At 41.1% G+C, this 14,978-nt stretch overlaps 1 protein-coding gene across 1 annotated transcript in view; it reads left to right on the plus strand.

Annotated features, from left to right (window-relative positions):
- Positions 1 to 14,978, plus strand: part of LAMA4 (laminin subunit alpha 4) — a 125,632-nt gene that overhangs the window by 39,552 nt on the left and 71,102 nt on the right. The window contains exons 4-6 of the mRNA XM_048492533.1: positions 5,468 to 5,548; positions 8,285 to 8,499; positions 11,560 to 11,655. Of these exons, the coding sequence (XP_048348490.1) occupies positions 5,468 to 5,548; positions 8,285 to 8,499; positions 11,560 to 11,655 (392 nt within the window). The remainder of the gene's footprint in view (positions 1 to 5,467; positions 5,549 to 8,284; positions 8,500 to 11,559; positions 11,656 to 14,978) is intronic.

Below are 14,978 nucleotides of genomic sequence, written 5' to 3' on the forward strand. Positions count from 1 at the left end.
GTGGCATGCCCCACAGAGCCTTTGTTTGGCTTCCCTTTAGTTTCCCACAGTTAACGTAATGGGTTTTAGCTATGTTTTGTACACGGTATTCAGTGGGGGAGGGCAAACGATTTAGTTCTGTCCCTTTAAGAGCCCTAGGGCTGGTGTTCTCTCTGACAGTTATTACCCAGCAACCTGTCTGATTTGGCAGTTCAGGGGCTAGCGGAAGCTGGGTGGACAGCGAGATTAGGGAATTATGAGCTGGGTGACAGAAAGCAGCAGTTAGGTGCTTGAGCTGGCTAAGGTGACAAGCATAACAAAGTTAAGACAGTCAAAGATGTTATAAGATTCACAGTATTTAAGTTAAACAGTTATAGATGTTATAGTCTCACAGTATTTACAATAAATTCCAGACTCCAGAAAGTTTCTGCAACAAAGTAACCTTTATTTAGTTAGACCCGGGAGGAGTCAGGGTCTGTCAACATTGTTACAATTAAAGCTTTAAGTATTGAACTGTTAACTGAGTCAGTGAGTCTTACATTCTGCTTTGGCCGGGTGCAGGCACCTAAATAACCACCTGGGGAGCAGAACACCCACCTTCAACCAGAAGGGGAGCTGTGGCTCAGATTGTTAAGTGTTTGTGATGGTATGTAACAGGTTGCTGGTTTGAGCCCACCCAGGGATTATTTTTTAAAAATTTCAACGTTGATTCCAGGAAGGAAAAATTTTAAAAAATGGGGCTGTGGGGAGTGCTGCATCTAAAAAACTGCAATAGAAAGGTGAGTTCCCCTAATGGACAATCTGCAGTGGGGAGCATTAACCCGCGTTCAAGAACACCCGGTTCTTACGAGCCCGGTCTGCCTCCACTTTCACTTTTGAAGTGCGGAATCAACCATTGTCTCCCACCTCCCTTCCCTTCCCCTCCCCCCCCCACACACATTCTGTAAATATACATATGTATCTCTGCAGCTGACACAAGAGAAGAGAGAGATTTGTTTTAGAACAGACTCTTGCCTAAAATAAAGCCCTCCCAGCCATCAGGGAGAGCAAAAGCAGAACGGGGGAGGTGGGGTAGAGCCAGAAAGACACCTGCTTGTGCTGTTCCTTGCAAAAGCCCTCTCTTTTGTTACTTTGTATCAAAAGATGGATTTCTTGATCTCTCAATATGTGCACTTTAGAAAAGCAGGAAGGAGCCAGCAGCATGGAGAGGGGGGCAAGAGTAAAGGCTGCAGGCACCTGGCAATTGAGACTATGCTGAGGCTGTGTTGGTGGAGGAGAGACTGAACACAGATGTTAGACAGAGATGAGAGGATTCTCCCTCTCCCCCCCCCCCCCAATATACCTATATATACCTATGAGAGATAAATTGGTCAATCTCTGGATCAGTGACTTAGGGAAGCAGGAAGGAGCCAACAGCCTGAAAGGGGGGTGAGGGGGAAGGCATGCAAAGCACTGTGAGGGAATGGGAAGATTGGCCGTGGGCGGAGGAAAGAGATCCAAGGCAAAGCTGTGCCCATTCACAAACCTGACTCACTCTGGCAGCAAAGCAAGATTTAAATTGTACTATAAGTGGTTTTGCTTGCTGCAAAGAGTGGAAAGTGAAAGTGGGGCTCCGGAAAATATGTCCGTACAAGAAATCTTGCTGCAGTGAACACTGGCATCCACTATGCAGCAAAGATGTTGTGTGTAATTGGCCACTGGGAGCAAAAACTACCATACCACAGCCACACAGTCTGGAAAAGCCACACATCTGCGAGTCTTCAGGTCACTCTGGAATTTTTACTACAGCGGTTCTCAACCTGTGGGTTGCAACCCCTTTGGGGGTCGAATGACCCTTTCACAGGGGTTGCCTAAGACCATCGGAAAACACATATTTCATACAGTTATGAAGTAGCAACAAAAATAATTTTATGGTTGGGGGTCACCACAACATGAGGAACTGTATTAAAGGATCGTGGCATTAGGAAGGTTAAGAACCACTGCTTTACAATATTCACGTCCATGCCTCAAACCTAAATGCTAATTTGCACAATGGCAGTCGTATGGTTTTCCTTTAATTTGCAATTTTCATGAGTTCTTTTGGAAGAAGGGCAGGATAAAGCTACAATGATGAGATAGATATAAAATGTCTGGCATAGGAGTATTCTGAGGAAATGGTATCTGCTTCTTTCCTAAAGGCACTTCTTCCCCTCTTAGTGTTGCTGAACTATGGCACATCTACCAACAGCATACACAATTCTGAATGGTGCTGAAACAAACTGCAAAGATAAAATTTCCCCTAGAGCAAGACAATCTCTTCAGTATGACAGCAAATTGCATTTTCAGGCAAAAGCAACACAGAATCCATTGCCATTTGTCTGATGTAACCTCTGAACATTTATAAGATACAAAATGAAAATGCAGAGTCCCATCTAAGTTCCACTGAATCCATAAATTCTTTTTACCTGCTGATCTGCAAGGGTACTTCATGTTCCTCTGAGGTTTTGTTGTTGTTAATTACCGTTGCTACTAGGTCAGTCATTTCTTCCTTGAATCCATTCAGTTTTCTGGCACTGTGAAGACCAGGTGTTTTAAGACTGTTGTAAAAAAAATTAATTTCCCTTCCTTTGGCATACTTTTTAGCATGGTTAGGTGTGTAGTTCCAAAAATATTTCTCATTCCAAGCATTTTATATCTGTACCAGCCTCAGCAACGATAGTAAAATTTGTAGCCAATTTTAATCATATTTTTATTTGTTATAATTATTTGGGATATTTGCAACTCACAATCCAAATATGCCCCTCTTTTTTTCCCTAGTTCCCTCCATGATGCTAGATCACAGTGTTTATCATGGATTTGTTATGAAATGAATTACATGCTTAGCACACTGAACAAGTATAGGGGTTTTGTGTTTCATAGACTCGATGCAGTGGTATAAGCTACCTCCTCAACTCATGTAAATAAATGAAATGGCAAGGATCTATTCAGCTTAACCCCTGCCAGCAGAATGGTCTAGGTTGTAATATTAGTGGTTACCCAGTTGTTGCCCTATTTAAACCTGACAGAAATGTAAACAAAAAACCCCCAAAATTTAATGTAATGGTGGAAAACAGGGTTGCCAGTCCTTGGGAATTCAATAGTTCAGCTGTTTACAAGTGGGAAACTGGTCTAGATTTTTTGTCCCTTATTCTTTCCATCAAACAGCCAAACAACAGAATTTCATTTTCCCCACAAAGATATGTGTATGCTTAGCCCTGACCTTTCCAGATCCTGTCCAATCAGAGCTATGTGTCTCCCTCCAAACACAAAAGATGTTTATTGGAATATGCTTTAGACATTGCTGTGTGAATCTGCCCTTAGAGCATTTATTAAGAAAAAGTGAAATACAAATGAAATTAAAAATTTTAAAAAAATCAGCATTCAATTTTTGAATTTTCTCAAAATAGGATTGCCAGGTCCCCCCCCCCCCCCCGTTGCACCAGTGGGGAATGGGAGGGGTAGGGTTGCTAGATCCAGGTTAGAGATTTGAGGAGGGAGCCTGGGGAGAACAGGCCTCTCAGTGAATGACAGTACCATAAAGTCCACCCTTCAGAACATCTCTGTTTTTCTGGAGGTAAGCTGTAATATTGGGGTGGGGGTCCCCAAGTTGTATTTGGAGGCTGCCATCTCTATCTCAAAAGCATAAAACAAGTCATCCCATTGCTAATGTAATTCACAAATCATTTGTCTGAATTTAAAAAGAGGAAGATATTTTTTATTATTTGTCTATTCTTTCTCCCTTCTCTTTGTACTATGAGGATATTGCTAGAATAATGAAAGCGGAATTTGATTTAATATCTTGAAAGTGTGAGAGAAATAAAATTTTCCATTCCGGTCTGGAACAAAGCAACTAGCCTTAGGAATAAACAACAAAGGGTTTATAAAACCCGTCCAATACTAAATTCAAACCTCTAAGCTGGCAAACGCATTACATACACAGTTGTTCCTAAGATTCATCTGAGTGACTTTTTTTTTCAATCTGATCCAACTATCTTCATCTCTGATATCCGGAGAACTTATCATTTATTTTGGAACAACTGGACACCAGCTGCTCCAAACTCTAGCAGATGTGCTTAAGATTTTTATCTTCTAAAAATGTTACAGCCATTTTTTAAGTTACCCTTTATAAAATGTTTAGGAAGATTTTTGGCCTCCTTTTCCAGTCCAAAAGAATGGATTTGTTAAAGATATTGCAATCTTAACTCCTGTAAAACAAGCCTAACAGTTTTCACCAGTTTTGAAGCTCTGTTGTAATAGCATCATTACATTGTTTCAAAGGACAGTGTGTGAGTATTGTTTTTTATGAAGATCTCATTTTGACTGATTGTGGTGGGTTTTCCAGGCTGTGTGGCTGGGTCTGGTGGATCTTGTTCCTAATGTTTCTCTGTGATACACCTCTGAAGATGCCAGCCACAGATGCAGGTGAAACGTTAGGAACAAGATTCACCAGACCATGGCCACACAGCCCGGAAACCCCACCACAACCAGTTGAATCCGGGCGTGACAGCCTTCGACAATACATCTCATTTTGAATTTTTACCAACTCTATAAATGTCTCCAAACAAAGCAAACAAATACACTCATTTTTATTTTGTAGAGTTTTCTCCTAGAAATGCAGATGGAAACTGGAGATAAGCTGGAATCATTGGTGCTTTCCTGTTCTGGCAAGAATAATGCCCAGATGAGATTTGTTGTTTGTATTTTATCCATCTAAATGACTGGCTAAAATTCTACATAAATAGTGAACAGTATCAATCTTCAAAAAGCTAACAGCACAGTCTGCAGTAGAATTATATTCTTAGCCGATGGATGGATTTAAAAGCATTCAACTCTACTTAGAACTACACTGTAATTGATATATTATATCATAAGTTTTCATGGACCAGGGTCTACACAAAACAGATATCTTGGTGAGCAAGAACCTTACTTCATTAAACCATTATTTTCTTCTGTCTATTTACGGTATTCAAAAAGGGACCTATGAGGTCTAGCAAAGGGTGGGACATTCATTTCTTCCCTCTCTGCTGGTCCAGCTGCCAGATTGCCTGCTCTGGGTTGGGAAATTCTTAGTGATGTGGGGGTAGAGCCTGGGGAAGGCAGGGTTTGGAGAGGGGAGATGACTCAGTGGGTATAATTCCATAGAACCCACTCTGCCGAGTGGCAGTTTTCTCCTGGTGAATGGATCTCTGTAGTCTGGCGATCAGTTTTATTTCCAGATCTCTAAGCCCCATCTGAAGACAACAGTATCTGAAGGCATCTGAAGGCAGCAATATCTGGATGTTATAGGTAGTCAATTATGAGCAACTGTGCTTGTGGCAGGAAAACTTTCCTCTCCACTCCCTCTCCCCCAAAGATTGCTTGGCTGGCAGTGATATGGGAAGCTTGGAGCAGATGAATGCACATAATATGTGTAATTCTGCTGATATTGTGAACTATCTTTTCAAATAATTCCTTTTTAATTCAATTTCAGCTTTGCAGTTTCCTGTTACAGAAAAACAGGTGTGTTACGCTGTATGTGCAAAGAAAGCTACGCTGGGCCAAACTGTGAAAGGTAAGCAGAATGCTGATCTGCAGAACTGGCTAGCAATTGCTGAATCTCTAAAATTAGTTTGCATAAGGTTGAGAATGTTCATATATTCAGTATAGACTAAATTATCGTTAAAACATAAATACAACCCACTAAATTTTTAAGAAAGGCCATGCGGTATAAAAGGATAAAGCAGTGTGCTATACTAGTTAGCATTTTGAACTAGGAATTAGGGGAAATAGATTGAAATCCTTGCTCAGCAGCAAAGCTTACTGAAAGATCTTTGGCTACATATTCTCTTTCTCTGCCTACCTCTCCTCCAAGGTGGAATGTAGCGGTAAAGGGGGGGACAGCTGACCCAGGTGTGAGAAAAGAGGAGGTGATGGCAGAGAGGGAGTATCAGCACATCAGCAGCCGCTGGTCAGAACCTGTGGGTGACTGGCCACACAACTGCTACCTCCATCATTATGCTGATCACATGAGGTGGGGAGATGACACCCCTCCCCCAGCAGCTCACACAACTGGGAAGCAGCACAGTGAAGAAAGGGCTGAATATGCTTGGCGTATGACCTACAGATTGAGTTGAGCCACAGCTGGACAGCCCAGTCTCAATTCTTGCACCCCTCCCCCATCAGGCCCCAGTGCACCTGGCATGTTGCCAGCCCTGCTGCTTCCATTTTCTTTTCTAGAGTCTGACTTCTAACTGGGGCAGTGAGTAGAAGTCACATTAAATTGCAGCCTGGGGCCAGGAAGTGATACTGGCCCCTTCCGCACACGCAGAATAATGAACTTTTAATCCACTTTCAGTGCACGTTGCAGTTGGATTTTACTGTGCGGAATAGCAAGAGCCATTTGCAAACAATTGTGAAAGTGGATTGAAAGTGCATTATTCTGCATGTGCGGAAGGGGCCTGTGATGCCTGGAGGAGGGAGGGAAGAAGAGGCAATCCTGTTGCTAGAGGAGAGGGAAGAAGAGGTGACCATCCTGCAAGGGGGGGAAGGGAAGAAGAGAAGATTCTGCTGCAAGGCAGTGCGGGGGGGGGGGTGTAGGGAAGAAGTAATTCTGGCTACCTTGATTGAGTCAACCTCATGTTGAGTCTTCCTATTTGCCTGCTGCTTTCCACCTACTATTATTAACCTAAAGTTATTATTAATCTAAATTAACCTAAAACTAAGAGTCCATTTACCTCTCTCATATGCTGCGGTATATGACTTAACCTCCTGTGAATAAAAAGCATGGTTCCTGCACTTCTGTGTTATTTGTTCCCAGAATCCAAGGACTTAAGAGCATATCTGTGGGCCATTCTTGTAGCTAGAGTGCAAAAGAAGATGCCAAGATAAATAAAACAAGGACATTTATATGTTATTTTGTTTCATGTACAGACAAATACTTTTACAAAAGAGTTCTTAATCCTAGAGCTATTTGGAGATTATATAGTCCATAAGGAATTGGCTAGGAATGATACATCTTGGGGTAGCTATCTGCTAACCCCCTTGCTGCTGTGAAAACAATGTTTTTCAGCACCTGCAGCTGAGGCAGAACAACAGAGGTAGTTGGAGGATCAGCATAAAACCATACTTCCTCAATGCCTGATAACCATTTCTGGGGCCCAAGAAGCTTTTAACTGTTGGTTCACTGCCCACCAAGTAAAACTTATGAACTGACAGAATCTGGGATGTCTTTGGATGATTTTATGCTGTTGCATTTGTTTATTTTATCTTTTGTGAGCTGCCTTAAGGATGTTTTTCCTGGACAAGCTGCGTAAATGATGACCTAAATAAATAAGTAAAATCTACTCAACTAGGAGATTCCTATGATAATCCCATTTGAACCCAATTTCACTTTATGTTATTATAACTACCTTTCAAAACTCCTTTTTAAAACGAAGCAGGTCAAAGCAGTCAAGGAAATGTCATGTTGTATAAAGCACTAAAGAGCCATTATGGTGGGGATAATAAGAGCAGAAAAGGTAATTTCAAAAAAGGGAAGATATTTCCCTTACTCTTTTTCCTCTTCGTGGAGGGTCAAACATTTGAAAGAGCTAACATGTATTCAGAGAAAAATTTATGTGATTAGCTGCCACATCCAAGGGGCCAAGCGGCCATCCATGCAACCCTGCCACTCCAGTAGAAGCTTCCCGGCTGCGTGGGGAGGCTTCAAAATGAAAAAGACCTCACTGCCGCCAAAAAGCTACCATTGGGCTTAACAGACTTATACCTTTTTTTGGTAACCATGTCTGGAAATCAGACCTTCCTTTTTCTGTGACAGCTATCACTTGTTTCCATTTTGCCATGCTGATCAAATGGTTTATTTTCAGCAAGAAAATGGACTTCTGCATTAAAGAAGACCCAGTCTTTGAGTCAGTAATTCTGACTCTGCCTACCATAAATTGCTAATATTTTGCTAATATAGGCTGTTATTTGTAGAGGCTGTGTACCTGGTGGGGTAATGGGTGGGAGTCTCAAGCACATATTCAGGTCACCACCTGTGCAGCGTCACAGAAAAGTGACAATCAGAATTTCAGCCATAAGGAATATTGGTACTTTGAAAGACAAAAAAATATTCCTTAATGGATCTGAAGTACACAATACAGTTTATATCCAAAGCTCCAACGGAGATAGAGGTAGAACAGTTTTCCAGTTATCTGCAGTATTAAGTTTCTCTGTTGTTTTTGTTGACTTGGCCATGCAGAATGTCATCAGGCTAAAAGGTCAGATAGATGTTACTGTTAACCAATGTTGTGTTTGTGGTTCATTCCAGGTGTGCCCCAGGTTACTATGGAAACCCTTTGGTGATTGGCAGCTCCTGTAAGAAATGTGACTGCAGTGGCAATTCAGATCCTAACTTGATCTTTGAAGATTGTGATGATGTGACAGGGCAATGTCGCAACTGCTTACGCAATACCACTGGGTTTAATTGTCAGTTGTGTGCTCCTGGTTATTATGGAGATGCCAAAATTGCTAAGAATTGTACAGGTACTAACTTTATTAATATTCCAAAGTGAGAAGAAATGGCATAGGCTTATGCAGCAGTTTTAGACCAAATAATTATTTGCTATTGCTGCCAGCCTGCAATTTTCATTATTATGAGGCACAGCTGTGTTTTTCTGTTGTTCAGTGAATATGTTACAAACACAGCCAGTATCAATATATATAGGTATCAGCGTAATTGAAAAGCTCTACAATAGTAAAGATGAGCAACTTACCTGAAAGAGTGTTATTATTCATCCAGCATGCCTCAGTCAGTGCATCTGAGATTTCTGGCCTCCTTGTTTTGGGTCCAGAACCTAGTCGAAACTCTAGCATAGAAACAGTAGTAGCATGCACTGTTGTTTCAGGGATAATCAGTGTGTCATTATGTAAAACTAGCAGTACATGTCAACTAGGTCTGGCAATGGTTCACATATGTGACAAATTAAGAGCCACACAATCAATTCATCTGGTTAATCTTCAGCCTTTGAATTGAACAAGTTATTTAACTACCCCCCTTTCTTTATCAAATAAAAGAACACATTTCAGAAAGACAGCAAGAAAAAGAAGAAATGTCAAAATTTGTACATTCAGAGAGAGAGAGATATTCCCTGAAGAATGCCCGCAAATATTCCCTGAAGAATGCCCTTTCTTTTCAAAGACATTTCTTTTTCAATAAATGTTCCAGAGAAATTGGATTCTTGCATAGTGTTTTATCATATTTTTATCATATGTGTATCTTAATACACTTTTTTTGTTTTTCACTTTCCTTTCTGTGGTCCAACAATCATACATTTCATATATTCTTTCTCAGTCATCGACAGGCTATCTAACGGCATAATAACACAGCTTTTCCACCATATTCCTAACCCTGAAACATCTTTTTCTCTTCCACTCAATTTTTTTACAATAAATATCACACTTGATTAAGAGTTCCATACTTCCTTACTAATAATAGTTAAAATTTTGGCAGCAGTAGTCCAATGGGCACACACAAACAGTTGCATCCACACCCATACCCTGCTCACTTTCTTCACTCAATGCCCAGTGGCCCCAAATTCCTCAGTGTTCAATAACTAATCCTGCATGTTTGATTTTTTTTAAAGAAGCAAGGAAGCCTCAAGTGGAGGGGAGGCACCATGGTATGTGGAATGAAGTGGGAAGGTTGGATGTGGGTGTGAGTGGGTATCAATGAACAGTGAAAAACACCCAACAGAGCATTTCTGCACATTGACTAAAGCTGACTCTGACTTGACTTGCAAAGAAAATGCTGGTGAAAAAGCTGAGGAAAAATCAAAGATACATCTTTAATGGGCAAAAAATGGGCAGAAAAGAAAAAAAGTTGAAGTAGTTTGGTCCCAAAACTGACAAAACCACATGTACAGAATAGCCCCTAGAGCTGACAACCCTAAGTCCATCTAGTACTATGTTCTATGTCCAATACTTTCCATTTAATGTCTCTGGCAAACATACAAGTGGGACATGAAAGAAACAGTCCCACCCACACCCCACTCCCAACTTGGTGTATACCCAGCAACTAGAATTCAGAAATGTATTGCCTCTCGACATGAAGGGTTCCTTTAGCTATCAAGGCTACCAGCTGTTGAAAGATTAATGCCTGCATTTGCAAACCGTTCTTCAGGATTTTGCTTGGGAGATGGATTAGAGCTGAAGGGATCTGCCTCTTGTCCTCACTCACTGTCCCATTTAGCTGCAATGGCACAAGGTAGTCTATGTGCTAATGCAGCTAAGGCAGATTGGTTGGCTTACCCTACTAGTCCATAAAAGGCTTCTGCCTGCTGTTCAGTGTTTCATTCGCCATAGAATAGGTACACTACAAATCTTTGAACAAACCACCCTTGGGAATGTTGCTAATTTTAGAAGCCATAAAAAGACAGAACAGCAAGAAGATTTTAATGGGCTCTGAAAATGCAAGTTTTTGCATTGCACAGTGGTAGATGATACTGGAATGCTTTACACTGCATCTTAATTTACAGAGCAATAAATAACTAAATTATTCAACTATGCAAGATTAAATAGGACTGTTTATTTTGCCACATATGTGTTAATAGCAATATGTTAAACTATATAAAATAAATTAGATTCAGTTTATAATCTCTGTTGATTTTCTCTGGAGCAGTTCACTGAAATTATTCCTTCTGTGAAAAGCTTTGAGCATTCAGAACAGTGCTATATAAATAACAGTATTGTTGATTATTCTGTGGCAAGCAATTTTAGGATTCTGATGTTCATTATTTCTTACTAATAATTCAATTCATCTTGTGTCACTGCTCTGCTCTTCTTGGCACAAGGTGGACTGCAAAGAAGTAGTTTTTAAGGTGCCACTATATTTTTGCTTTATAGCCATCTTTGTCAGCTATCTGAAAACTAAGGGAATATCACACAGATTCAGATATCACAAGTCTGTCTACACAGGTTATCTTCCAGCCCCAGGGCTCAGTGCTGTTCATTATTTTAAAAAGAGAGAGCAGAGAGTGATGTGGATTCAGAGTACCTGATGCGTATATTCTTATAAGTTTATATCACTATAGCAATATTCAATTGGTGGTTTAAAAAACAAAAAAGCTCCCAGACACAAGGGGGAGAAAATGGCTGCCAGGGGATTATGTCAGGGAAAATTACTGCCATGTGGGCCAGAAAATCCAAATTTACCTGCCCACACTGCCACCATCCAGTTTCCCCAAACTTCAAAGCAAGTCAGGCTTGAGAAAGATAGGAGAAGAGATGGAGAAATCTCCAGAGGTGCACAGAGGCACCATGATGCTTTGGGGAACAGGGAGGAATCCACTCACCAAAAGCATTGAACTTGGGACAAATAATCCATGTAGAAAACTCCAGGAAGAGAATGAAAGGCTACAGAATGAAGGGGAAAGATCTAGTGGAGGATAGCTGAATGAGGCTTGAGGAAAGAGGGCACAAAAAGGGAACTGAGTCACGAAGAGCCTGATCACAGAGGTGGAGGGAAGTTGAAGTGACCAACTATCACTTGGGTTACAGACAAAGTCATAAATAATTATAACCCTCTCTCTTTCTCTTCTTTCCTAGCATGCAGGTGTGGAGGAGGACCTTGTGACAGACGTACAGGACAATGTCTAGCAGAACCACCAATGCCTCCTCCTGGCACAGATTGTCCAGTTATCAGTAAGAACATGGAGCAATTATACTTGCTAAATTACCACTATCTTCCATTGCCAATACCCCATCACTGACTATCTTTTTCTTGTATGGAATACCCTGAGGAATAGAATTACAGACTGCATTTGTTTTTCTTCCATAGCCTCCTCCAAACATTTGTCCTACCAGTACTGAATAAGTATAAAAGAGGCCACAATAAAAACATACAATTGCATTTGGTAGATGTGCACAACATACAGCCAGGGCAGCCAATTACTTAGGTCAGGATTAGGAATGGTAAGATCTAACCTCCTCCATGCAAAGCCAATGAATAATTTCCCTCAGCTCACTTAGCTCTGCTTAGCTCTGGAAGAAAGGCAGGAAACTTTTTCAAAGAAAAGCCTTGGCAGGCCAGACGTTGCCTATGGCTTTCATACTGCCTGCTCCATTTATTCACACAGAGCTTTTCCCATGATTTGGGTGATCAACTGCAACAGTTTTACTCACAGATTCTGAGGCTCTTTGTACACTTACTATTTTGTGGCCCAGCTGTGTGCTTTGCCATGGGGTCTCTCTGTGTTTCTTTGTTTATACATGAGGAGGTGCTCTGATGCTTCCCGCAAGCCTAGCCTCCATTTGGTCTGCTCCCTGCTTCCAGGTCTAGAGGTTGTAACCTGTTTTTTAAGCTGTTTTAATGAGCCATCACTCCTGAAATAGATCAAAAGTATCAAAAGGGGGGGAGGCTTATCAATCCCCTGGAAATGCCAGAGGGGGAGTGGGTGAAAATTACTCCTGCTTGGGGAGGAGAATGCAGGGAGGAGTGGAAAATCTGAAGGAAGCACAGTGCACACTGGCTGTTTCATTTTCCCTGTGCAAATGGGGGGTGGGGGGTGGAATCATACTTTGCCCACTTTTACAAATTCTGTGAGTTCTGAAGAGTGGCAAACATATGCAGAACTGAGAATCCAACCCAAAGGAGAATCCAACCCATGCAAGGGAACCACAAGTGCATAAATGGCCTGAGATTCCTTGTGGTCCCTTTGTTGTCTTTCCAAGTATTCCTCATCATTTCTCCATGCTTTCTGGAACTAACTTCAATCCAATTTGAGAGAGTGTGTTGGAATGACAAAGAAACCACTGAAAAACAACCAATGGAAAACATCAAGAGGAAGCTCAGAGAAGAACTGCTGCAGTTCTGCATCTAAACCTTGGGAAAACCTCTGTGAAAGGGTCCTTAGACAAAACTTTAATCGTATTGTTGAAGGCTTTCATTGCCAGAATTAACTGGCTGTTGTGGGTTTTCCAGGATGTGTGGCCAAGGTATCTGCGATCTCCAGGAATTTCTCCAGCTTCTCTCCAGTCTTTTTCAAACCTGATTTGCTGATATGCCAGCCATCGATGTGGGCAAAACATTAGGAGCCACAACAGCCAAAACAACTCTATCTACTCAGTGAGATAAACACTTTAATTGGCAATTCTGATAAGTTCAGAACAAACTATGCAATACATGAGTTGTTGTTTAGGTCAGAACAGGGAGTAGGCAATGTAATCAGCACTGAAAGCCAAATCAGAAGTATATCCAGGGATCACTTGAGACTGGATTAATTATTGGCTTTGGCACCCTTCCCCAAAACTAGCAGATGTGAGGCATAATCACTAACACAATCCTTGGAGTCTGTAGTTCCCTTGTTGAGATTCATGATGGTCATCACAATATATTGAGGAATATAGGAAGGAAATTGTAAATCATGGGGTGGGGCCTCTTATTTTACTAAACTAAACACAGATGATACCTTTGCTTTGCAGCACAAAGAATGTTCACAGGAAGCCTCTTTGCTGGGTGGAGTGTTAGAATTCTACCAGCTAATGTTGTCAGCATCCATGTAGTGGCTGGAGATGACTTGGGATTACAACTGATCTCCAGGCAACAGAGATTAGTTCACCTGAAGAAAATGGCCACTTTGGAAGATGGACTCTACAGCATTATGTACAATTGAGGTCCCCCACCCCTCCTCAAACCCTGCCCTCCTCAGGCTCCATGCCCAAAATCTCCCAATATTTCCCAACCCAAAGTTGGCAGTCTTATAGACAAATTTTAATCCTGACCAGTTTAGAAATCAAGTGTTTAGTACATCATAAATTAGAAGCCATTTTCTTTCTGTAGGTATAAAGTTCACTAAATACAGAACACACAAGAATAAAACTGTAAAATAAATGCATACAGATTCTGACAATAAAAAATGAAACCGGTTGTATTATCTATGAAATGGTTGTTTTAACAACCAGAACAGTTCTTCTTTTGCAAATTAGGTTAGATCCAGTACAACATTTCTGCTTGCAATAGAGCTGTTGTGCAAGCAGAAACTGAAGAAAAAGAGCTTGGTAGCCACTTGCATTAAGTCGCACTGGTTGTATCCCCCATTGCATTTTCTCTTGCACAAGGTCTTGGGCAACTAATTTCTATGCTCTATAATATATAGATAGGAAAGGGTGAACCAATATCCAAGATCATGTGCACAGCACTGTGCCAAGTTGGTTTATTTGTCCACTTGCACATCACTGGATCCAAGCCAACACATTTTACTATTTGACGAAAGGGTTAAACTATTTAACCCTTTGAGCAGACATTTTCCATAATGTTCTAGATCTTCAAGTATGCATTTGTTGTTGAATTTAAGTAATATGATAGATGTCTGCTTTTGTACACCAGACATATGACAATTGATGGGGATGCTGCATTTGTACAGTGTATTGTTACTTTCAACTATAAACAGAATGTTAGATTTTAATCTTGATATACAGCATTAGAAAGAGCTGGAAAATATTGTGAATTTGCTTCCTTTGTCTCATCCTTCTGATGCTGTTTTACTACCTTGGAATGCCATTTCACCTGGGTTAATCAGGAGTGGAGTCCCAAAATGTCCCCGTTTTCTTTTCTGCGCATGTACTGCACATGTACTGGTTGCTCAGAGCGCATAGAGATGTTGCTCAGAGCGCATTGGAGATGTGCCAAATGTTAGTGGGCATATCACCGGGGGGGAGGGGTCCTCTTGTGTTCTACAGAAATATGAGAATGTGAGTGGGAATGTGATGTGAGCAGGTGTGAAGGTGGGCACCAGCAATTCAAAAGGCAGGGTGGAGATATTCATTGAAGCTGCTGCCCAAAAACAACAGCCAATCAGAATGATGAACATCGGGGATGTTTGCACATGTGTGGATACACTTGCAGTATAAATAGAAAACACCCAGGTTTAAGCAAAACAAACTGGAGTATTTCCTCTCAGTCTTCACTCGATTCCTTCACAGAAACAGGCAGCCAAGCGAAGGGAGAAACTGGGATAAAATAGACC

The sequence above is a fragment of the Sphaerodactylus townsendi genome, linkage group LG01 (genome assembly GCF_021028975.2).
Source record: "Sphaerodactylus townsendi isolate TG3544 linkage group LG01, MPM_Stown_v2.3, whole genome shotgun sequence".
Taxonomy (NCBI): domain Eukaryota; kingdom Metazoa; phylum Chordata; class Lepidosauria; order Squamata; family Sphaerodactylidae; genus Sphaerodactylus; species Sphaerodactylus townsendi.